Source organism: Miniopterus natalensis, chromosome 20, assembly GCF_054644295.1.
Source record: "Miniopterus natalensis isolate mMinNat1 chromosome 20, mMinNat1.hap1, whole genome shotgun sequence".
Lineage (NCBI taxonomy): Eukaryota > Metazoa > Chordata > Mammalia > Chiroptera > Miniopteridae > Miniopterus > Miniopterus natalensis.
In genome coordinates, this window is record NC_142100.1 from 18,310,279 (window position 1) to 18,335,521 (window position 25,243).

General features: G+C 52.1%; 1 protein-coding gene across 3 annotated transcripts in view; it reads right to left on the reverse strand.

Moving 5' to 3' along the window:
- SEZ6L (seizure related 6 homolog like) overlaps positions 1 to 25,243 on the reverse strand; it is a 118,796-nt gene that overhangs the window by 19,206 nt on the left and 74,347 nt on the right. For all 3 annotated transcript variants that reach the window (XM_087828813.1, XM_087828812.1, XM_087828811.1), the window contains exons 2-9: positions 22,941 to 23,699; positions 21,988 to 22,121; positions 20,739 to 20,931; positions 20,005 to 20,190; positions 17,357 to 17,522; positions 13,747 to 13,913; positions 12,703 to 12,897; positions 11,394 to 11,532 (exon numbers count right to left, since the gene is read on the reverse strand). In XM_087828813.1, the coding sequence (XP_087684939.1) occupies positions 11,394 to 11,532; positions 12,703 to 12,897; positions 13,747 to 13,913; positions 17,357 to 17,522; positions 20,005 to 20,190; positions 20,739 to 20,931; positions 21,988 to 22,121; positions 22,941 to 23,699 (1,939 nt within the window). The remainder of the gene's footprint in view (positions 1 to 11,393; positions 11,533 to 12,702; positions 12,898 to 13,746; positions 13,914 to 17,356; positions 17,523 to 20,004; positions 20,191 to 20,738; positions 20,932 to 21,987; positions 22,122 to 22,940; positions 23,700 to 25,243) is intronic.

The following is a 25,243-nucleotide window of genomic DNA, read 5'->3' on the forward strand; positions in this document are numbered from 1 at the left end:
CCCAATGCGATCAGGACATGCTGATCCTTCCTGCAAGCCTAGCACACAGGCTGGGGGGCTGGACTGGGCTGTTAAAGACTCATTCGTGAGATCGTCTTCCCTGCACGGAGTCAAATGCTGCATCGTAAGTGGAACTGCCCTCGGTACCCCCATCAACCACCGTTTTGTGGGTGAAACGAAGCGCTGGGCTCGGGGCTACCTGCTGGGGGAGTGGCCATGCGGAACATGCTGACCGCTTGCTAATTATCGTTCGCATTTTCGTGTTCAGTGAAATGATCCTCCCATATATCATGCGGAAAATTCCTTACAATCAGCCCGCTAGTCCGTTATACTTAGAGGGCGGGGCAGGGGGAGGGCTGCTCAAGCCTGCTGTCACTCACTAATCATAGCATTCAAGGCCTTGAACTCAAGAAAGCACCTCGATGCTAAGTATTTGGACTGCAATGGACAGATGATAGTCCGGAAAGCACTTCCATGAGCCACAGAAGCGCGTGTGAGGCGTCCTGGGTAAACTGATCCCTGATAGAGAGGATGCCAACTTGCACCAATCATGGGTAGACACTAACATGCCTCTTTCCTGCCTCTCTCCTAGTCCCCTCTCTCTTCCCTTTCTCTCTAACATCCCTCCTTTTCTAGTGTCCCTCTCCCTAATATTTTTGAGCACCTACGTGCCAGGCACTGTGCTGTGCTCAGAAGACATGAGGAGTCGCACACGAGTAAGCCAGGGATGGTGGTAGGAGTTATGATCAAGGTAAGTGCAGTGGAGGGTGTTAGCTCAGATTGGGGGCATCATGGAGGCCTCCCTGGAGGAGGTGATGCTTGCTTCTGATTCTTAAGAAAGAGTTGGGGACCGTGAGGCAGATGAGCAGAGACGTGGGGAGAAAGCAAAGCCCCAGGCAGAGGGAGGAAGGGGGAGAGGTCGTGGTTCCTGAGACAAGAACCTGGAGACACCTGTGCGAGGCAGACCCTGAGGGGCTTAGACAGCCAAGTTTAGGGGTCAGGATGTCATCGTGCTGGGAGTGGGAGACAGTGAAGCGTTTTTATTAAGGGCCCCCTGACTCAGCAATTCACAGCAGAGGAGAGAGGCGGTCTAGGAAGGGGCCCCGGGTGAAGTTTCTGGAACTCAGGCAGACTGGCAGTAGCCCTCCACCCTGACAGCTTCATCCAGCTTGGGCAGAAACTCGGCGTACGCAGCTGAAGATTTCTCTCCAGGGGGCAGGGGATGCACTTTTTTCACCACAGCATCTCCCACAGCACCTCCCACCATCCCTCATGTAAAGCTGTCCCCAGGGGTGGCTTAGGGAGCCTCTAATTGCAGGAGACTGTGACCTCCATCAGCTTCCCCTGCCCCGCCGGACGAACAGCCTCTCCCGATCAAAGCTGTCTGCTCGCTTTGCCCATGTGGCTTGAGACTGGGCCCCTGGACTCCTACCCCCTGCCAGTCTCCGTTCAGGCTACAGCCCCTAATGCCTATTGTACTGGATTCCGGAGCTGCCACCTATTTGCACACAATAGGTGCTCAATAAATGCTCTGGCAGAAAGAACCTGCCAGGGAGCCTATCTGGCGGGAGAAACCGTAGGGTTGATGCCAGCTCTCCACCTATGGTAGGGAAAGAGCCTCTTAGCTCTAAGTACCTTGAAAACATCCGTCGCTTCTGAAAGTGCTGGATCAGGCTGGTGTGAGACTCGGCAGATGAAGGGTATTTACCCCTTGAGCCGACTTCACAGCCGGCTCCCTGGTAACAGTGGGCTCCAGGCAGCGCACAACTTGGCTTTATTCTACCGTTTGGCTCTTGAGTAACAGCAACGCTGCCTCCCGAGCGTTAAGCACTCAAACAACGGCAAAGTCACAAACAGAGACGTAGGATTGTCCCATTTTATAGGTAAAAAACTGAGGCTCAACTGGGAGAAGCCACTTGCCCAAGGCCACATAAAAATAAGACTTAGGATTCAAACCCAGGTCGGTCAGCTGCCCAAGCCTGAGACACGAACCCCTATTTTGCAGGATGTTTCCTGAGAGCCATGGACTCATCTCCAATAAGCGTGCCCAGGTTCAGCCTTGTATCAGAAAATGCGAACAAAAAAATCACAAATAACATCTCCAAGAGGGGGGAGTCCCATCTGACTGCCCCTGGCCCCCGGTAGGTCCTTTGCTCTTACGACATCAACGCTAAAGTGTATTCGACTAAACCCGTGATTTCCCACATGCTTTCCTCCACGATGGTAACATTTCTCCTCTTTACAGATTCCCTGTTTTACAAAGATTTTTGTCTCCGAAATACACATCTCTTGGTAACAATTAAATTTGTCTTGTTTTGTTCCCTTTATCGATCGTGTATGAGAGAAGATGTAAAAAAAAAAAAATCAGTGCTAAACTGGTTACCGAGGCTCGGTAGCTTTATTTTGGTAGATATGAGATTTCTCTAATGGCTTTCGAAATATTTAAAGAGTCTGGGAAGGATCCGTAAGAAACTAGTTCCAGTGGTTGCCCCCAGGGCGGAAAGGTGGGAAACAACTTTCACAGCAGACCCTTTGTCCCTTTGGATTTTGAATCATGCGAATGTATTATTTCTTCAAAAACAGATAAAAACAGCCTGAAGGACCCTCATTATTTTTTCCCCCGCTAGGGCCTAGACAGCAGGAAGAGGCCAGGAGGGAATGCAAATTTAAACCCCACAGATGAACAAGCTTTTTCCTGGCGAAACAACTCTTGTCTTGGCCTGTAGAGGGCAGTGTACGCCCAAGCGTGGCACAGGCTGCTATTTTCCCCGCGGGGTGCCCCCCAGACTGGCCCCAACCAATCAGGAGCCCGGATGCGCCTGGGAAGGAGGTGGGTGAGCTTCGCAAGTGTGGAGCTGAGTTTCTATTCCCCAGAAGGCGCAGAAGGAAACGCTGACCAAGCCACGTGGCTTTTCTTTCTTTCTAAACCAACGTCTGACCTTTTTGCCTAGAAACCTGGCCTTTAAAAGGCTTTCCCCAGGGGTGTTCACGGGACCATCTTAGCTCGACAAACATCTGAAAATGTCTTGTGGTTACGTCTTTATTTAAATATGAATTAGAAAAATAGATAACTAGGCGGCTCGCACATCCAACTTCTAATTTCATGGACGCTATTCAGCAAGCCGAGTGAAAAGGCAAAGCTGTTTATAAGACGTTTGAGGGGTACGGAAAAGAAGGGGCGGGGAATAGAGAGCGGACTGCGGAAAGAGCAAAAACTAGCCCCCGGAATAAAGTGCGGTTTCTCGGCTTTTCAGGGCCGCAGGGAGGTCCCCAGGCAGCCCCCCCCCCCCCCCCGTTTGCTGCCTCAAACACCCTGGCATCCCAGACCCTCTGTAGGCCTTAGCTCGAGACCCGCCTCGGCCTATGCTGGTCCCTCTACCTGGGATGCTTCTTCTCCCCTCTCTGCTTGGCATTTTATTAATTCCTCAAGGCCCCTCTCTGCTCCCCACCCCACCTGACATTTTCAGTGATTTAATACCTGGCCAAGGTCCTGGTAAGGCTTCCTACAGGCCAGGAGCTGTTCTAGGCACCCCACACACCCCATTTCATTTAATCAGACAACACTGTAAGCACTACCGTTGCCGCCCATGCCACAGATAAGCAAGCCGAGGCACCCAGGGGTGAAGAGACACTCTGAAGCTCAAAGAGCTGGTCACCCAGGAGAGCCAGAGCCCAAACCTCCGACTTTGGAAGGCAGAGCCTCAGCGCTGAACCCACAGGACCCCCCCCGCCCGGGTGAGCTCTCACACGGCGCTGCGAGCCCCCCGAGGCCACCTGCTCCTGGCCCGCATAGCTCTGAACCCAGTGCAGGGCTCAGCACAGGTGAAAGAAATGTCGTTTACATCAGTGAATTACGGTGACTTTATCTCCGTTTTCCAGATGAGCAAACTGAGGCTGGAGGGGATTATTAAATGGCTTTCCTAAGAAAATAGCCTCTTGCAATTAAGGCAGGATCTCCACGGGACAACAGAAATGGTGATGAAATACACCCTGGGATTTAAATAAGGGAAAAAAGAAAACCAAAATCTATACATGCATTTGGAGGTGCATTAAACTTTGATAAAACACACGTTTTTCTGAAAGGCCATAAAAAACCCCCAAAACACACCTGTTCAGAGTTTCTGTGGGTCCATTTCTGATCAGATCCCGTCAATCACATAGCAAGGTGGTCAGAGAGAAGGTTAGTGGTCCCATTTGACAGAGGGGTCAACTGAGCCCAGCCAGGCCCGGGTCCCTTGGCCTCTGCTCCTTCACGGTGCCACACAGCCAGCACCAGACGCGCCCGGCACCGCGGGACTGCGGAGGGACCCTTCGGCCCAGTGCTAATTTGGTTTCAATTTAATTTGATAAAATGGCAGACAGCACAAGAAGCCAATTCCAGGGAGGACCCAGAAAACCAATCTTTTTGGCTCCCTAAAAGGACACCTGAAAGCATAAAAAATGAAGTTTTCTCATTTCTATCTGAGTCCCCCCCCTTGCCCTGCACCGAGTGCTCGTCGATGGCAGAGCCGGGGCCCAGCCCTCGCCCAGTGGTTCTCCGTCCTGGCTGCGCAGGAGCATCCCTGGGGAGATTGAAAAACTCAGATGACGTGCAGGCTGCACCCCCAGACGAATGAGACCCTCAGCACCTCCGGGGTGGGGACCTGGCGTCAGCGTCGCGTAAAGATCCAGGAGGCAGCCAGGGCTGAAAGCGGCTGCTCCGAGGCTCCCGTGGGGATGAGGCCCAGTCTCCGCTTCTGCAGGCTTTTTTCTCTCTTCTCAATCGATTCTCTTATCCCCCAAAGGAAAGGGGAGAAAGAGACCCCCCTCCTGTGCTGGGCGTGCCTTTCCTCTGGGACCACCCCACGGGCTGAGCTGCTTCCCATTTCCACATCCTCGGACTGAGCCATCTCAGAAGGAGGCAGACAGAGCTTCCTCAGGGTCAACGACCCACACCCAGCGCTGGACCCGGGAAACCCAACCCCTCCGGGCTGCTTCGCCTGCTAAGAAATCAGCCCTCAGCCACCCTGGTGTTTTCGCTCCATTTCAAGAAACAGTGCTAAAAGAATGGGCTCTGGATTCAGATCCTAGACGTGCTGGTTTCTAGTTGGGTGACCTTGAGTAAGTGGCTTAACCTCTCTGAGCCTCAATATCTTCACCTGTAAAGTGGAGATAATATTGTTGAGAGCTGTAAATAACGTAGTGAAATGACTTATCCAAGGTCACAGGGCCAATGAGTGGAAGAGCTGGGATCTGAACCCAAGTCTCTTCCCACAGGTAGAGGCCTTTTCCTCTTTCTGAGAAAATTCAGGATCTTTCCAGGGTGTCCTCCCATTCGATGTAAGCATTGTGTAGAGAGGGAAACATTTTCTGAGCCTTCTAAATGCCAGGACCAAGCCTTAGGTACAAATCCTCTCTCCTTCACTTCCTAGCTGGGGGATCGTAGGCGAATTGCTTTACCTCTCTGAGCCTCGGTTTCCTCATCTGTACAATGGGGATAATCATGGCCACTCAGGGACACTGCACACAGTCATGTCATTTGGAGCTTTGGGCTGGAGCCAGGAGACCTGAGTTCTGACCTCCGCTCTCCTTTGGCTGTGGCAGCTTGAGTGCAAAAATGGTTTCAAGGCTCTGCCCCTCTCTGTGTCCACACCCTTTGCAGCGAGGCTTTGAAGCACTTGCCATCAAGAAATGGAGCCTGTTTCCCCACCCCGTGGATCTGGGCTGGCCCTTGCGTAGGATGTGGCAGACGTGATGCCGCTGGTCTAGGCTCAGGAGGCCGCTAATGATTCCACTTGCTGTCTTGGAACCCTGGCCAGACACCACGGGGAGAGGCTTGAGCTAGCTGTTGGCGGAGGAGAAACACATGTAGCCAAGACGAACCATCTCCGCCCGGGCCTGCCTAGACCCCCTGACAGCCACCTCTCCCCAAATACATGAGAAAGGTCAGCTACAGTCCACACAGCCACCTACCCAACCCGTAGCTGCCCGTAGACACGAGTGAACCAGCCGAGACCAGAAAAATCACCCTGCTGACCTGCAGACCCGTGAGCAACGCTACCAGCTTGCTGTTCCACGCCGCTGCATCTGGAGTAATTTGTTACGCAGCCAGAGCTGACTGACAGGATGGTCTGGGGGCAGCCTCTTCCCAGCCCTGGGCCTGTTTCTTCATCAGCAACACGATGGAATTTGGGCTCTAAGAACTTAGCTCTTCCTTCCAGGATTCCTTAGAACTTTGGTTCTGGGGACATCCCATCTCCCTCTGCTGATGGACTGGAAGGTTTTTATGTCTGTGGTGGTTGTTTCTCCCACGATTTCTGCTGGTGTCTGAAAACCTGCGCTTCTGGGGCCAGTGCTGCCCTTGACTCCTGACTCGTCCTTCTCGCCTGGCTCTCACACTGAATCCCCGCAGCCCGAAACAGCCATATCACCGAAGGACCGAAGTGCCTCTGGACATGGCACTTAATTTTTAGGGCGTGGAATTAACTTAGCACGGAGCAGATTGGCAGCAGCTGAAGAGAAATATTCTGCAGCCATCAATCACATAGTTATCGAGCTTTGTTATTAGGTCCTTTTATTTCCTGGTTAAAGAACTGTGCTGGGGCCCATAAACAGGGCGAGATTTAGGGCTGGGCTTTGCAGTGGCGCAGGAAGGCAGACTGGAGCTTGGTGGAAACTTTTTCTTTCAGAGATACATGTACATTTGCAAGAGGTGCCCAGGACATGGGGGGGGGGGGGCACCTCTCTGAGCCTCAGTTTCTTCTTCTGTAAGATGGGGTTTGGGTTTTCTCTCTCATGGGTCACCTCACTACCATTTATCATGTGGTTATAACTGGTTTGGGCCCCAGAGGCCTGAGTTCGAGTTTGGACTTGGCCTCTTCCTATCTGTGTGACCTTGGCAAACGACTTCACCTCTCTAAGCCTCAGTTTCTTTATTTGTAAAAAGGGGGCTAGTCATAGCGATACCACATAGGTTTCTTTGTAAGAGGTATATGACTTGAGACGGATAAAGCCCTTAGTAACTGGCAGATAGTAAATGCTCAATAAACCTCAGACATTGATTTTGATGATGATAACGATGGCCACCATCACCCATGAAAGAATGCATGCCAGGTGTTTAGCATAAAATCTGGCATATAAGGGGGGCGAAAACAGAGTAGGCTGTGATTATTTTTCTATTTTATGTCAGAAACCTTACTAAGACCTTTACACGTTATTCGATTAACTTCCACACTCACCATCTCTCTCTTGTAAAAATTGAAGGGATATTTATCGAGCACGTCCCGGGGGCCAGGCTCTGGGGATAAACTGAGGCAGGTAACACCACCCGAGGCCACAGAGCTGGTGAGCAGCAGAATTGGGGTTGAACTGCAGCTCTTCTGGACGCTGGGAGCTCTTGCAGCGCCTCTGCCACGTGGCATTTTGCAGGTTGTGGCCTCTGCGCTCAGCTCCGCAGCCACACCCAGGCCGTCTTTCTGGTCCTAAGTCTGATTGGCTGTGTGATGCTACGTAAGTTACCTCCCCTCTCTGGGCCCTCCCAGGTCTCCCATTCATTGATGCCTTCGCCGATCATTCCTTAGCCGTTTTATTTGCCTTCCTATGCTTTATTTTGAGAGCGAGTGAGATTGAACAGATCCTGAAGGATTTAAAAGGTTCACGCTCAGTTGTGTTTCAGAGTAAGTGGCAGATTCCTGACGGAGCCAGGAGGTTCATGATGGGTTAGGGACCAGGTATTTGGGGTATGAAGGAGGTTTAACCTGGGGGTCCCTGGCTCATTTTAAGGTTATGCACCCCCATTCCCACCTCCAACACCACCAGTGCAAGGTGGGTAACCCTAATTACGGCTGCACTCCGGGGCATCCATCTGGTGCCTGACAGTCACTGTCTCCACTTGCTTGAGCCTTTTACTCTCATGGGCCCCTCCTGGAGAGCCCCGCCCCCATTACAGCGTGACCGCCTGGCACTCTTCAAGATTCTGCTTGGATGTCACCCTCTCTGTGACATTTTCACAACCTGCAGAGACAAATCCAGCGCCCCGCTACCTCCCCATCCCCACCCCGCCATCCACAGCACGTAGCCTGCTTCTCACCAGGTCTATTCGTGGCCCTACTGCCCTTCTTGAACTTGAGCGAGGCCTGGGAGCCCCCCTGCTTCATCACAGACATATCGCTGGTCTCCCCAAAGGCTGTTCAAGTCAATGAAAATGGAGGCTTCGGTGTGTCCGCAAACCTGGCTCTGTCCTTTCCTAGCTGTGTGACCCGAGGAAGCCAGTTAACCTCTCTGTGCAGTCATTTCCAACCCACAACATAATGGTGATAATATCTGCCTTATAAGGATCCTTGGTAATCGGAGCTCCATTTATGAAGCACCAACTGTGCGCCTGCCCCCATGCAGTGTGCTTTGCATACATTATCTAATTTGGGTCCTCAGCCCTCTGTAATTATCTCTGCTCACATTAGTTCTAAATGATGCAATTATTATCGCTACATAATAATACACATGTTCATTTTTGCTCGTGGATATAAACTATGCAGCTCGGGGCCCCGCACATAGTAGGTCCTTTATAAATGATGCCTCGTTAAAATCATCATCTTAAATGCCCACAGCACCAACACACCCACCCAGTAGATGGGGAGAAAAGAGTCCCCACACGCCAGGCACACGCCACTATGTCCTCATGACTCGGCAAACACCGCCCAGGGCCTTCTAGGGGCCACCCACCCACCTCAGACCACTGCTCAGATGCTCCCTTCCTGGCCACTGTGATAAATAACAATCGCAGACACTTAGGCAGGACTGAGGGGCCCTGAGGACAAAATTATTTTTACTATCAAACCCAAATTGGTTTACTAAAACTGTCAGCGGAAACCAAACGAGATAAATTAAACCCAGCAGCTCTCGGGGCCTCGCGTAACCCTCGCTGGTGAGATGCTATTTTCGCTCCCTCTGTGGGAGGGAGGAGGTGCCAGGTCCAGATGCCACTCTGCCAAGTGTGTGCCAGAGTTTGCCAGAGAAAGCCTCGCGCTGGCGACTGGGGGACCGGGCTCCCTTCTGCAAAGCTTTAGTCCTATTAACTGCTCAGCACCCTTCTTCTGCCACCCAATTGGGGCGAATCCAGGCTCCCCAGTGCAACCTTCGAGGCCCTGCCTGGTTCCCCTGCTGCCTGGCGGTCCTCCCTCAGCGAGGCCACTCCTGTATCGCTGAGCTCTGGATACACAGGGCATCCTCCAACTCCTTTCAAGCTGGTGAACATCCCAGACCCTAGAGACACAGCAGCAGGGTTTGAATCCTAGCTCCACCACTTCCCAGCGGGGTGATCATAGTCCCTCTTCCGTGTGAGCCTCAGTTTACTCATCTGTAAAATGGAGCTACTCACGGAACAGCCCGCATCTGCCTATTGTGAAGGCGCCTGGGATGGGAATGCCTGGGATGCCCTAAGCGCTCAGCACATGCTCGATACTGTGGACAAACGAGAACAGAATGGTGCTTTCCTGCCTCCGGACCTTAGCACATGCTATTTCTTTGGGCTGGAACACTGTTCCCCTCCATCTTTGCCCGTCTTCTGTCTATCTTTCAGGTCTCAGCATAGACGAGGGCTTCTCTAGTTTGGCACTATGGACATTTTGGGCTGGATAATTGTGGTAGGGCTGTCTTGTGCATTGTAGGATGTCCAGCAGCATCCCTGAACTCCCCCCACTAGATCACAGTTCCCATCACCAACATAAACTCTACCCCTGAAGGAACAACCATCAGAGCCTTTCCAGTGCATAAAATAATTGTGCTTGGTTCATAGAAGACACTCAAAAAAGTAGGTCCTGAATGAATGAACACTTTACTCCAGACTCTAGGAGTCAGAGAGACAAGAATCGGAGAAAGGGGAGAAATGCTCACCGAGGAGCGAGTGAGTGAGGCAGTGGGATGCTTAAAACCTGCCTCCAGCTGCCATGGAAACATCGATGTTCCAAGACCCTCTTGACAGCTGAGAAAAACTGGAACCCAGAGAAAAGCCCAAAGTCACATGGCTGGGAGGTGGGGGAGATGGGATTCTGACCCAGGCTGGCCTGGCTCCAGGTCCCCAAGAGGCATCTGTGCACGGTCTGTAAATCTTTGACTCAACTGGAGCAGGAGGTCCAGGGACAGCCTCAGAGGACACTTCCCCTGTCTCTAAGGGGCAGCCTCAAAAGATAGTCACTAATAATTTTGCAAATAACTTCCCTCTTCACTTGCACGGCTCCTCTGCAGAGCTAGACTGCCCCGAGTCCTGCCTCCCAGCCAACAGGGTTTGCACATCAGAGCGCAGATCTGACCCCCAAGGTCGCGGCTGCATCCAGAGAGGCTCTTCAGAACTTGGCACTCCCCTGTCCCCAGCCACAGTGCCTGGGTCTGTCACAAAGCCCTTTCTCCTGCTTCTCCAGACACCACCATCTGTCTCAGTCCCCTTCTCAACTCCGTCTCAGCAGGGATGCAGAAAGAGCGCCGGGGAGCGGCCACAAAAGCCTGGATTCAAATTTCAGCTCAGCCACTTGCTAGCTGGGTGGTCCTAATCCAGGTGATAGGATAATCACTTTGCCTGGCAGGGTATTTTTTTTTGGTGAGAATTACCTAGGATATATATATGTTCAGAACTCTCATTGGTGCATTTGGTTCAGAGTAGGCACCCCCCTGATCGCTGCGAGTGCCCTGGTCCCTGGGGTGTTGGTGGTGGGGAGTTTTAATGGGAACATCTAATAGGCACCACCACTGAGTACAGGAAACAGCCACACAGCCAGTAAGTCCATTCACTACAGCATTTCTTCCCAGAGAAATCATCTCTTGAGCATTTACTCTATCTTAGACCCTGGAACAGAGTTACATCAGGCCAGGCCCTGACTGCAAGGACCTCCTGGTGTAGCTGAGGGAGGCAGATAGGAAATAAACTACTGCAGAGAGTATGTGTTACACTGTCCCGCTCCGGGCAATCCTAGACATTCAGTCCCTTGAAAGTGCTGTGCTTGCTCTGGCCACAGGGCCTTTGCATATTCTGTTCCTTTTGGCTGCATTCGCTCCAACTTATCCTTTAGTTCTGAGCTTTAGCATCAGATCCCCAAGGAAGGCTTTTCTGACCTTCCTCTTTATATCAAACCCCCGTTACGGAATCTCATAGCCACACACTCATGCTTCCACCAATGACCAGAGCTCCAGCACACAGCCACTGGTGCATTTCCTCACGGAGTGCCTGCTTCTTCAGTAGGCAGGCTTTTCTGAGCACAGGGACTTTCTCTCTGTGTGCATGATATTGTTTCCTTCACCCAGTTCTCTGCACACCCCCTGGCACATAGTAGATGCTTATTTAATATTGGTTGAAAGAATGAAGTAGGACCAGTTTCTTCCCCAGTCTGAATGGGTCGGGGGCGGGCCTGCCAAGAAACACTCACAATTGGATATCTAAGAAGATCCGTTTCTCCTCCCCCACGTGGATCTTCCAGATACAATCTTCACCTTCCGCATACGGCTCTGGCCAGTTTGGGGACAGCACCACCCCAGCCACCGCAGACAGCTCCCCGCCACACATGGCTGTAAACGACACGGACAGACAGACAGACACACTTTATTTATGAGGAAGCCAATACGGCATAGCGGTTACGGGTGTGGGCTCTGAGGTCGCACAGCGGTGGCCTTCCCCTCGGGAAGCCCGCGCCTGCCTGTGGGCGGCTGAATGGGGCTGCGCCTGCCTCCCTGAGCAGAGGGCGGCGAGGATGGGCTGCAGTCCTTCAGGACCAAGGACAGAGCCCAAAGTTCCGCGCGAAGCCTCAACAGCCCCGTTCCTTTCCTGTGCAGGGGGAGCGGTGGGCCCGGATTCGAGTCTTGCCTCTGCCGCCAGCACACCCTGTGACAAGGCAGGTAACTTCTTGGAGCCTCAGTTTCCTTTCTCTGTAAAGGGTTGTTCTGAAGCCTAACTGAACTCACGCGTGTCACACGCAGCACAGTGCCTGGCCCAAGGCAAGCGCTCGGAAATTCCTCGTTAACGCAACTGTGAGAGGCCCCGGCCCCGAACTGGAAGCAGAGATACGAGCGTCCCTGGCGCCTGGCCCTTTAAATTCCGCTCTGTGTTTACCGCTCTGGAAAGTTCTCAAAGTGGCAGAGGCCAGAGCACCAATAAATTCCGCTCTGTTAAACCAGCACATTTAATACAGAGAGCAATCCCTCACCACGGTGGGGCTGTTATTTCACGCCAACCGCCGTCCAGGTGGCGGCTGCCAGGGGCCAGGCTTCTCCCCATCACTCGTGGGGATCCAGGCCCGGGTGGCTCAGCAGCCCTGACTATGGGGAAGCAAGGGGCGCCTGCGGAGAGGGGGTGCAGGGTGCTAAAATCTATGCGGAGATCTTGTCACTGAGCTGTCCCCTATAGGGCCTGCGCCTGGGCAAAGAGGCACCTTTTAAAACTGATCGATTTCCATGCTACGATATTGTGTATCCACTGTGATTACGGTGACGTGTTTACAAAGCAAGTCACCTTTGCATAGCGCGTGGGCCGGAAGAAAGGACACAGCACTGGAAGTGATTTTTATGGAATGGGTAATGGGACTGGACGTGACTTTTTGTCTTTCCATATTTTCCCAATTACCTTTAGTGCTAATGAGCTGTGTTTATGATGTTGGCTTTGAGAATTTCCACTGGGCCGCATGACCTGAAGGTCTCTTCTAGGTCTGAGATCAAGGATTGTAAGAACTCAGGGCCGCTCACCTCTGCACAGGGGCTCCGTGTCATTCCAGTAGGGGTCCCGCACATTGACGCACTCGATGACGGCCGGGCCCTGCTCCAGAGAGTGGCCGGGGTCGCAGGTGAACTCCACGACGGTGCCGATGTTGTAGGTCAGGTCGGATGTGGTGAAGTTCCCGTTCTGAATGTAGGGCTCGTAGCAGTGGCCTTTCTCAAAGGCTGGGGAGGGGGCGCGAAAGGGGGGCAGGAGCTCAGATGAGCCGGGGCCCCTCACAGGGCTGCGTCCTTCCTGACGTTCGGGGGTGCTCCCGGGAAAACACTCACCGACCCTGTGATCTGGTTCCTGCTGACCTGCTGAGGGCCCTTGGGCCATTCATTTGGCTTCTTGGGGTCTCATTTTTTTTTCCCATATTTAAAATGGAACTAAGAATCTCTGCCCTCCCAACCCTGCAGAGTTTCCGTGTTTAAATTCCTCTGACTATCCCATAAGGATTCTTTCTATGTCTCATAACTAGGAGCCTTGATTTCTGCCACTTGAAACCATAAGTTTATCTAAGAGAAAGACCACGTTTTCTTAGGAAAGACAGAACAGAAAGCTCCCCAAGGGCATCCCCAAGGGCCGGGGCTGAGCAGGAGAGGCCCCTGCGAATGACTGTTGGAGGCAGAGGCGGCTGGACTCTAAGAGGTCTCGGTGAGTAGGGCAGAGCTTAAGGGTCCAGACTCAAGCTGGACAGAAGTCTTATCTCCACTTTCTCTTAACTGGTGGCCTTGGGCAAGTCACTCAAGTCCCCTAACCTCAGTTTACTCATCTAAAAGATAACACCAGCTCTCACGTCGCAGTGCGGTAACCATCGAATGCACACCGGACATAAGACACTGGGCACATAGTAAGTGCTCAGTAAATAGTAGGTGTTGTCATTAGTACAGCTAAGTCTGTTCTTGGAAGTCCAAGGGTCATACTTGGACAGTTAGATTTCTACCTCCCAGGACCCAGCCCCAGCACCTCCTCAGGCTTCCCCTGACCCCGAACCACCACCCCAGGAGAGGGGGCCCCCCATGGACCCTCACCCTCGAAGCGGATGTTGAAAGATGAGGCTGCCCGCGCCTGGTCGGACGTGAACTCGATTCGGATGCTATTGCCCTCGCTCAGCAGGCCCTCGAAGGGCACGCTCTCGGTTTGAAGGGAGTCGTAGAGAAGAGCGGACTTGTTGGTGAGCCCGCTGTAGACCATCATCCTGCCAGTGGGAGAGGAGAGGGGGGGCCCCTGAGAGGCCTTCTTGGGTCACCTCTCATCCCAGGTTTAAATCACAACTTCACCCCTTTCTTGCCCAGAAATGCTTCCCTACCTAATGGAAGCGCTTTTGTTTTCTGTTGAATGCCTGTCCTAGACTCGTGGATTGATTCTGAGGTTGCAGGGACACTGATGTGTAAGATGGAATAAACCACGCTAATGAGTTGATATTCATTATTATTACTAATCGAAAAGTTGGGATTAATGAGCTAATGTCATTCCTGAAACAGGGGTCTATATAGTCCGGCAGTCAGAATCCCGGCTCTGTAACTTCTGTGACTTTGGACAAGGACACTTCACCTCTCTGAGCCTCTGTTTCTTCATCTGTAAAATGGGTACAATTCGGCCCCTAGCAGGCTCTGTCTTTGCTAAGAGCACTGTGTGGGGAGTCAGGGGTCCTGCTTTCCAGTTTCCAATGCCCCACCGACTAAGTTTACATAAATCTCAACACATCTTGGGCCTCAGTTTCCACAACTGCGAAAGGAGGAATTCGAACATCTTTCCTACCTATCTTACAGGTGGGCTTTGAAAATACGACGGGAGAAAGCGCCCTGAAAAATAAAATGCGTTAGGCAGGATGTTGCTATTCAGTTTTACTGTTCCTCAAACCACCTGATAACTTGACTCTTTGCTAGCCTTGAGATTTTAAAGGAAATTATGCACAAGTAGAGAAAAGAATACACAGATTTGTTAAGTTATTTTTATGGATTCATAAACAGGCATCTGAAATCCTCTGAGTTTTGTTTACTGTGACCCATAAAAGGCTTTATATTTTGTTACCCAGCTGAATTTCTAAGGTCACTAAAATGCATAAATGTTGGAGCCACAGTTGGTTCGTTTTGCCGTGTTTCCATGGTGACTTAGAGGCCGCTCCAGGAGTGAGGAGGGACCTCTTTACAGCCTCTGATCCCTGCTGGCTGTTGTATCTTGGAGGCCATGCCCCAGGAATCCTTTTTCGAAGAAATAAAGCTTTTGGCAAAGAAGGCCACTCTGGAGGAAAACCTCAAGGTCTCAGAATCTCTGTAGCTGATTAATCTTCCCAAAATAGCAATTTTCCAGTTATGGTCTCTTGACTGTCTGAAATAGTAATCAGTTTTGTCTCAAATCCATATCTAGTCTGTAGTCAAACGGGTTTGGGAAATGCTGGGTTAAATACAAATTAAACATTTCCCCCCTGCAGGACTTGTCAGTGTTTTTGCTGGCTGCCTTTCAAGACAAGGGATAGGGTGCCTGGTGTCTTCCAAACATGTTTGACCAGAGAACCACCTTTCATGCTGCATATTATGGAACGAGAGTTGAGAAAGACTTTATTTTGGGGGGAAAAATCATCCTTAAATCTTTCTTCATATCCCTCCTCTACTAAAAAAACCTCCCATGGCTCTTTAGAAGCAGCCTGGCATTCAAAGCCCAATATATGACCCCAATGTACATTCCCAGCTTTTTCTGAGGTTTAGATCAAGGTCCTATTTCTTCTGTAGCTCTAAGCTCTTGCACCTTACATATTGTGTTATTTTAGCTGTGTTTTTTTTTTTCCCTCAAGAAAGTATGTGGAACGAATTAAAGGTAATTGCTCTTTTCTTCTTAGCATGAGTGTCTGTATTTTGTGTGTGTTGACTTTTAAACTTGAGGAGCTACTACAAACCTGTCTCCCTGTGGGCACACGTGAGAACTGGTTTTCCCCGGGGGTGGTTAAGTCACACCTTCTGTAGGTCAACTTGTACCTTCCGTAGACCTCTCCAGGGCCCCGTGGAAACTACTAGCGAAACTATAGTGCCAGTGTGTCTGGCTCACCTATCATGATTTCAGTAACTTTCGGAAAACACTTATTCTGATTAACTTTCTTCCTTCCCATTCTCATGGTCTAGTACGAATGTAAACTTGGTTTATCTCCAGCGGCACTCAGAAGGGACAGACCCAAGGTCTAAGTGTTAGAACGTGTCCTGCACCAAGGGCCCCCAGGCGTGGCTTCTCTATCCGCCTCCAGAAGGAAAGACTGGGAATCTGTTTTTTTAAAGAGCTCCCTGGGTCATTCTGAGGCTGCCCAGAAGCCCTGTTTCAAAGCTTCATTTCTACACTCCCAGTTTAAAGCTGGGATGTACTGGTAAGAAGTGGTTCAGGGTAGAGCCGGGCTACTGGGCTGGGAGTGGACTCAACAGCTGGGTATAAGTTACTCAGTTGTCTGGTGTTTTCTATAAGAATCCCTTCCTCCCTAATGAGGTTAATGGTCTCTTTGAAACTCTGAAGAAGCCTGGGCCCTGTAATTCTAAGATCCGAGTCTGTTCGGTTCCAGAATTCTAAGGGGCTGGCATTCTGGAAATGTCGTAGATGCCGTTGGCGCCCGACCCACGTCCCTTCAGCACTCGCGGCTCACACGTTCCCTGCTGGCTTTGTCCCCAGAGTCTCTGAGAGTCGGCCAGCTCAGCCAGCTCGGGGGGTGGGAGGCGGTGCTGGGGAGCCTGTGCGGCCGGGAGCATCCTTCGGCCAATGATGGGTGGTAGACACGTAGCCCAGCTCCCTTCCCCTCCAAAGGGACCGCTCTGAGGCACGCTCGACACAGTTTCCCAGCGATGCCCGGTGGACAGAGCCCAGTCACCCACACAGTCCCCTGCTTAGCAATGCACACGGTCGGGACCCTCTTTTCCCCTTGGCTCACCTTCTCATGCCTCTATCAGTATTTTCTAGGACCAGCTCCCAACCAAACTAGTTCCTCTCATATCTTTGTCACATCTCTGTTTCCAAGGGAACCAAACCCAAGACATTAAGCCTAAGCAGCTAAGGTCTCAGTTTTCAAGACCATTCAAGGATATTCTAGCGTGAGACCGTAGAATGCTACAGTTTTAAGATTCTGGATTCGACGTATGTTATTTAGAGTCTACAGAGATGCTCTCACATAGATGTTGCCTCGTGACGTCTCCTTAGTTCTTTCATGTGCACAAGTCATTTTTTTTTCCATGTCAACTTCTTATTTTACCAGGACCCAAGATCCCCTAATGTTCTCCTGTTTTCTGTGAGGCCTAGTATGTGACCGGGCACAGAGCAGGCGCCGGATGAACACTCTCTCCTTGTTCAAGTGCAAAAAAGGGATTTTCAGGAGCCAGAACGAGAGGGCAGGGCAGTGTGGGGGGTCTGGGTTCCCTTTCGGCCTCTTGCCTTATCCTGCTGATGACCCAGGGCAAGCCCCTTCCCCTCTGCATGCCCCAGTTTCCTTACCTGGAAAAGAAATGGATCAAAGTTGATCTCTAAGGTCTTTGCCATCCTCTCCAGCTATTCCTTTCCTGATTTCCACGAGCTGGAATTTCAGCCATTTCAAGGTGCCAAATCCCCAGTCACATTCTGACACCCTGGGAGCGAATGAAGCTGGCTGGGGACCGACCCTCAGAGGCTTACCTGTCCTTCTCATGCAGTGACAGCCTCTCAAAGTGGAGATGTAGCTTCTGGCCCTCCGGAGCTTCGATCGTCCACACGCAGAACTGACTCCCGTTGGCGTTTCCAGGGTAACTTGGAGAGAGGACGTGGCCGATGGTGGCGTTGTGCACAGTCCCTCCGCACGGGGCTGGGGGCAGAGAGTAAGGAGGAGTGAGCAGTGACGGGAGAGAGACAGAGAGAGAGAGAGAGAATTTTATTCTCTCCTGATCTTCACCCCTACTCTTTTGTGGGCGAAACAGGATGGCAAGAGAGACCACGGAAAAGCCCTGTCCTCCTGGGTGGGGTTCATCCTGTGTTACAGGCGATCTCACCCCATTGGAAACATGACCACTTGTGCTCCATGGTAGGGAATGGCTCTGACTTAAGGCTGCTTCTATGGTGCTGGCTGTGCCCTGGTTCTTAATTATAAAACGGTAATCAAGAAGTACATGAATAGCCTGGCCGGCGTGGCTCAGCGTTCGAGCATCGACCTAGGATCCAGGTGATCGGGGTTCGATTCCCGCTCAGGGCACATGCCCGGGTGGCGGGCTCGAGGCCCAGTCGCGGGTGTGGAGGAGGCAGCCGATCAGTGACTCTCTCATCATTGATGTTTCTCTCTCTCTCCCTCTCTCTGAAATCAATAAAGATATATTAAAAAAAAACCAACAACCAAAAAAACCCCCAAACAAACAAAAAACCCGGAGCTGATGAAGGTGATGGGAAATGGATGCTCCCATTCGGGACTGGGTAGAAGGCAAATTGCATGACCTTCCAGGAGAGCAACCAGCTGAAACATCTACAAGGTGTTTTCAAATACTTTGACCTAGAATAAATTCCCAGAACCTCAGTTTCTAAGAAAAGACTGAGAGGTTTTCACAGAAATTTATGAATGAGGGTGTCCATGCCTAGATTTTCCCCCTAAGAGCCAAAAATGAGAAACAACATGAATATCTACTCACAGGTGCTTGGTAAAATAAATACATTCCATTCACACAGTTGTAAAAGACCATGTCCTCAACGAATACATGAGAGTATAGGAAAATGCTCACTATATTTTAAGTAAAAAAATGTTAGAGAATGGTCTGCTATAGCTATTTCAATGAGCTATATGCAAGGGTCAATTGACACCATAAATATAAAAGTGATTTGCTCCTAATGTCTATACTTTAGTATTTCTTGAAAAAATTTTTTTTAGCCCTGGCCAGTGTGGCTCCCTTGGTTGGAGCATTGTCCCATACATTGAAAGGTCACAGATCTGATTCCAGGTCAGGGAATATGCCCGGGTTCCGAGTTCGATCCCTGGTCTGGGCAAGTGCGGGAGGCAGCTGATCGATGTTTCTCACATCGATGTTTCTCTCTCTTTTCCTCTCCCCTCCTCTCTCTAAAATCATAAAAAAGCATGTCCTCGGGTGAAAATTAAATTTTTTTTTTTTTACCAGAACCATATACTTCTATCATAAAAATCTACTAAATATTAAAGATGATTGGTGAACTGTGAAGAGCTATGCACGTGCACAGAGGTGGTGCTATTCTTACTCTCGGGAGATACTTGGTTCTCATGAAATGATTTTGGGGGACCATGGAACTAATAAGGGCCTGCAGTAGGAGAGAAAGGTAGATCACTCTCTGCTCTGGACTCTGGGGTGACATATGGCAGAGACGTCGCCAAGAAGCCCTGCTCTGGAGGTTCACACCCGGCCTCGGCCACGTATCTGCTGTGCACCCGGGACAAGCTACCGAAGCTCTCTGAACCCTGAGTTCGCTGCAAAATGGTGATAATAATTCCACCCTCCTTAGGTAACCGTGGTGAGAAACCAACGAAGCGATGCGTGTAGAGAGCTTGGCACAGTCCCTGGCACAGAGCAGGTGCTCAAAACATAGCCAGGATCCTTGTTCTGTGGCTCAGGAGCTCCGGAGATGGAGGACACTGTCCGTGATGGGGCGCCGGCCGTCCCTCCTCCCCGAGCTGCCCCTCATTGGCTCCTCTCTGTTCCCCTTTCTTGGCTTATTAAGCCGACTGATAGCTCTGTTTGGTTTCAATTTGCCAGCCGTGGCTCCCCATCCATCTTTCTTAGCACAAATTGAAGCTTAATTCCTCCTTGATTTCACACATAGATACAAATTAACGGGAGAGAGGCGCAGAGACCAACTGCCCTATGGTTTGGGTTTTTTTTTCTTCTTTGTTTAAAAGAAGAAAAATCCCGAAGGGCCTTGGGGGAACACTACTGCAACAATTAAATCTCAGAATTTATCACCAGCGCTCATTGGCCTTTCGGATTCCACTGGTTATGATGCCTGGAGGGCAGGAATCACGTTTATTGTCCCAAGTATTCTCCTTGTACATGGCTCAGGGCCTGGCACATAGTAGGCACTCAGTTAATAGGGCAGCCTAGACTCTCCTGGTCACCGTCAGGACTTTTGAGAGTCTCTAACAGGGTTTTGCTGTTTCGATAGCTGAGCGTGGGCCAGGATCTGCCGCTGGTGCAGGGACAGGGTGGGACAGCCCAGTGTTTCTCGCCCGGGGTGAGAGCCTAGCCTAAGGCCAGTGTCCACAGCCTGGCTCGGGGAGAGGGCTCGGCCCCTCCCCTCCTCCTGCACCCTCCGCGTCTGTCCGCCGAGGCCGCAGTTACCTGAGCAGACGGGCTCGTGGCTGCTCCAGTGGGGCTTGGAGGCGTTGATGCAGGTCAGCGTCTTGGCGCCCTGGAGCTCATAGCCTGGGTGGCAGTGGAAGTGGGCCACCCCGCCCGAGTGCAGGTCCATCACCGTGACCTCCCCGTAGTCCGGCCGGCGGGGAAAGTTGCAGCTCAGCATGAAGGCTGCGAAGAAACGCAGAGGCAGACAGTCATCCCTCTGAGGGCGGAGACTTTATTATTTAGTTAAAGAAGCACCTAGATTATGATCTCAGAGATTAAAACAGTATTTTGACAGCTGTAATTCAATATCACTGGTTTCCTTTTGAAGTGATATAGTTTTCTTTTTCTTCTTTTTTAAAATTTTATTATTGTTTAAAATATTACAGATGTCCCTTTTTCTTCCCAATGACCCGTTCCACCCCGTTCCTTCCCCCTCCCCAGGCCCTCTCCCCACCATTGTCCATGTCCTTGGGTTGTGTATATATGCACATAAATTCTTTGGTTACTCTCTCCCCCTCCACCCACCCGCCCTCCTCCATCCCTCTGACATTCATCAGTCTCATCTATGCTTAGTTTTTTATGCTCTTGAAAAACCATTATTTTTAGAAAGGGTCCATAGGTTTTTCCCAAACGGCCAGAGGGACCCCCGGGACAAAATGTTTGAGAATGCTTGGCGTCAGAGGGAAACTGAGGCAAACGGCTCCATCCCACCGGCCTGGGCCCGATCCTACCCTGGTAGTGCAGCTGGAAGGTCCCCAGGCCGTCGTCCTGGAAGGTCCGGAAGTAGACAGAGATGGTGTTGGTGGGGCTTCGGATCACCTGGCCCTCTACCAGGAGCGTCTGGTTGGCCAGGATGGTCAGGGTGGGGCCGTCCACCCCGCGGATGGAGAGCAGCTCCCCCTCGGACAGGTTGACACTCTTCACCTGGGACAGTCAGGGTAAGTCCTGTGTGAGCCACAGCCTTCTTAGGCTGCAGGCTGCCGGCGCAGTGCCCCTCAACCAGCCCCTAGTCGACGGGACAGGGACCCAAAGCCCCAACACTGGAAACATCTAGGTCTCTCTCATGTCCTCAAAGGCTGAGGGGACCGAGTGAAGCCAAGCTGAATGGCAGAGGCCTTGCAAGGATCTGTGAGTCCCCACAGCTGGGTCCTGTGACAGAGGCCCTGGGCCCTGGCAGCTAAGTTCTCCTGGAGCTGGTGGGTGGGGACAGGGGTTTGATTAGCTTGTGCTTGAAGCCCAGTCTCCAGGGACACAGGGGAAGGCATCCCCCAGAATGCAAGCTCCATGTTGCTCAGTTCACCACCCCCAGGCATGTCTCTTGAGTCCATGTTAAAATGACTTCTATGGGGTGGTCTGCTGGGGAAGGTCTGGAGCCAGGGTGAGCAGAATTGGTAATGCACACCGAGTGTTCTCTTTGGCTGAATGCACTCTGTGCGTTTCATATTGATTCCTCCCTAAAACTCAGTAAAGGGCATCATTATCATTTGTATTTTACTGATGAGGAAACTGAGGCTCAGAGAGGCAAAGCCCCTTGCCCAAAGTCATGCAGCTTTAACTGCTAGAGCTGAGGCCCCAAACCCAGGTCTTGAAGCACTATGTCACTCTGATTTTCCATCTGAGTTTGCAGGCAAAGGTTTACCAATCAAATGAACTAGGTGGGGCTTCCCTGAGTGTGTGTGTGTGTGTATGTGTGTGTGTGTGTTCGTCCTTGATAAGCAGGGTATCAGATGACTTTCCTTTTGGGAATAATGCCTCCCAATTTATCAGCAGGTCCCCTTCCCTTCATGTGTGCCAAGCTCTTTCAGCTGTGCACTGAGTTAGGAACTCCTATTCATTCGCCAAAGCCCAGCTCAAATTGCCCTGGTTAAGGCAAAGAGAGAACCCAACTAGTTAGGAGGATAAGAGTAAGCCTGACTCAGACAGTTCTTCAGGGGCTTCCTGCTGGAAGAGGCAGCCCCTCAGGCGCCTCCCTGCGGTTACCTGGAGCTCCACCCCGTAGCCGGTGTAGACTGTCACGTTGTACGTGCACTCGAGGAAGTTGTTGAGGGGCAGCGGCGGGTAGTCGCTGGAGTCGATGTACCCTTCAGGATCTGAGAGGCTCACGCTGCAGAGAGCTGAAGGGGAGAGCTTTCATTAGGACACCGGCAAGGGCCCAGATGTAAGCCTCAGAGGGGCTACGGTGGAATAGGCCTCTGGGGAAACCTGGGGACCCCTGCCCCCACCCCTCCCACTGCTGTTACTTCTCTTTCAGCTCCAGAATCAACATGACAACCGAAAGAGCAATAGTCGACGTGGACTGATTACTTATTACACTACTAGGTGCCCTTCTGACCAGTGGATAGGGGGTGACCCCATTCACCCGTGGAGGGACTGATATTTTGTTCCCCTTGTAGAGATAAGTAAACCAAAGACCAGAGACGGGCAGCGTTTGGGCCAAGCTCACACAGCAATCAGGGTTCAAACCCAGGGCTCACACTGTTTAACGAGTAACCACATTGCATTTGTCCAAACCCACATATGATGGGCAGCGGGTGTCCCTCTGTTTGGAGACGGAAAAGAAGGGGAAAAGAGCGGAACATGGAACAGCATTTTATCAAGTCTAGAGAAGTGCATGTAATGGTAAAAGTGAGCACTTCCAAAAGGCTACGGCCTCCTGGGCAAGCTAAAGGGCTCTGTTCCAAGACGGAAAGGTTTTGCATCCATCCCGTCGTTTAGCTGTGTGGGCTTGGGCAGGTTGCCTGATGTCTTAGAGCCTCAGTTGTCCCATCTTTAAAATGGGGATATTGATTCTGAGCCACAGGCTCAAGCTCATAGCCAGTGTTCAGCAGATGGCAATCGATGGTGGGGCCTGGATCTCCCTGCCCTGGCCCCCATGGCCCACCCCATGTTGGTGCATCGATGGTGCTGCAGGGGCCGGAGTTGGGGCCTCGTACCTGGGGCCTGCTCCGTCGTGATGACCGTGGTGGTGATAATGGTGGACGTCGTGGTCTCCTGGCTCTCCTCTGAGGCTGAACCGGTCAGCTCATTCTCACCTTTGTCCATCAAGGTCATGGGACTGGCGTCGTCAGGAGGAGCCTCGTGGGCCTCCTCGGGCACCATGGGCTCCCCGGGGTCCGGCCTCTGGGGGAGCGTGTGGGCCACGTAGGGCTGCGAGGTGAAGGGAGAGATCTGCAGGGGGGCCGGCGTCGTGGGGACCGCACCTTCCTTCCTGTCCAGCCAGAGGGGCTCCTCTGACGGCAGCCGAAGGGTCTCCTCACTCTCGGAGGCTATGGGATCGGGGTCCCCCGGTGGGCTGGGCTTCTCTGTGGCAGAGGAGAGGAGACCCAGGCCTGGGGATGCAGGCTGGGACCCCACCCTCGGGAGGACTGCTGCCGAGGTGGCCTTGGGTCGCGGCTGTTTCCTGGACGAGTTCATCTGCTTGAGCGACGACAGCTTCTTCCTGGGCAGGACGGTGAGCTTGGTGCTGGGCTCCTCGGGAAGCCGTGTGGACAGGGTCCCGGGGCCTGGATACACAGAGGGGACTGTCCCTTCCAGCTCCGGGTCCTGAAGCTCTTCCCCGGGCTGCGCTGGACTCGAAGGGGCGGGTGTCACTTTCCCTTCCAGGCTGTCTTTGCTCAGGCTGGTGCTCCCTAGTGCTCCTGGGGGCAGGAGGTATGTACCCGAAGGGCTGGCGTCTTGCTCCAGGGGTGCATCTTAGGAAGACGAGAGAAGACACCAGTTAGCTTGGGGCTGGGGGGTTAGGGCCTCCAGCTGCAACTAGACTCTGAGGGGGCCCTCAGGGGGCTCCCAAGCTTGTCGGGACGCAGGCCCGCCCGGTCAACAGCATGGGGCTGCTTCTCCCCCCCCCCATTCCTCCTTTCTCTCCACTACTTGACATTTTTTCTCTCCCTTCCCCCGTTTGCTGGCTGAGGAGATTGGGGTTGATCCCGCCAGGCCTGTGCCAAGTGCTAGGGCCACAGAGACCAAGGGCAGGGAGTTCCGCAGGCCAGCTGTGTGTGCGCTGCGAGAGGGACTGGGAGAGGAAAAGTAATCACACTCGACGTGATACATGCTATTTCCTAGACACAGGAAAGCTTGGGGTGCTGCTGGGAGAGAGGACAGGCCGCTAACCTGGCCTGCGGAGCAGGCCCCCCACGCGCGGTGGGGCAGGCTGTGCTCTGCACCGGGACGTGCCACCCGGAGGCTGGGTGGCGCTGTGACCAGCCTGCAGCTCTTCTTCAAGCTCTGTGCCTGGCTCAGGGCTCTGTTGCCCTGCGACGGAGGGGACATGGTTTTTTTTAAAAACTAAATAATACAAAAGTGACCTTGTGGGAGACACAGGAAGGTGTGAGGACTCAGAATCCTGAGGCGGGTTTGGAGGCCTGGCTGAGGTCAGCGGGAACGCAAGGGGACAGGAGCAGAGGCGGCAGCTAATTCCGAAGAAAGTGGGGAGGCGGGGAGGTCAGGGCCAGGCCCTGGTGGCCTCGTGTACCCTGCTGACGCCTTCTGATCTATTTTTGCCTTGAAAGTAAAATCACCCGGTAATCTTAAATAAGGGCCTCAGCAGCTGTTCAGCAGAACCACGCCTGAGGTCAGCTTCGTGAACTTATTTGAAACCCATTCTGCCAATTGCATGCTGACAGTTGACTTTGCCTCTCTGAGCCTCAGTTTCTTCAGCTGTAAAATGGGGCTTTAATTCCCTATTTCCCAGGGTTGTCCTCAATCAATATGTTAATGCACGTGGAACACACATACATATACGTACATATGGGTGCCTCACCCCCAGTGAGTGCCCAGGATGTGCCAAATGCTGTCACCGTTTTTACTGTCATCGGAACACGACCCTCAGCACGAAGCTGGAACAATCAGGATGTGCCCAGTGATGATCTCGAGATAGAGAGGAATTACATCCTGGGGACAGGGTGCTTGGGCTGAGAGCTGTCCTTGTCAATTTTCTACAGGGAGACACTCAGCCAGAGTCTCCAGCCCTTCGGCCCTGTCATTTAAATTTATTTCCACAGCCGTTGGAAAGACTCATTCACTTTCCCGAAGTCAGCGGCAGTGGCTTAATCTATATAGACTGCAACAGTTTGCAAGTGGCACCAACAAATGTCCCTGTTGTGTTACAGTGATTACCAGCCGGTGTGCACTGCAAGCTGACAGCGGTGCCGGGGCAGGAGCGGGCACAGGGAGGAAAGGACGCGTGGGTGACCTGAGGGCCAAGCATGTTTCCTGGTCCAATGCTGAGGCTTCCGAG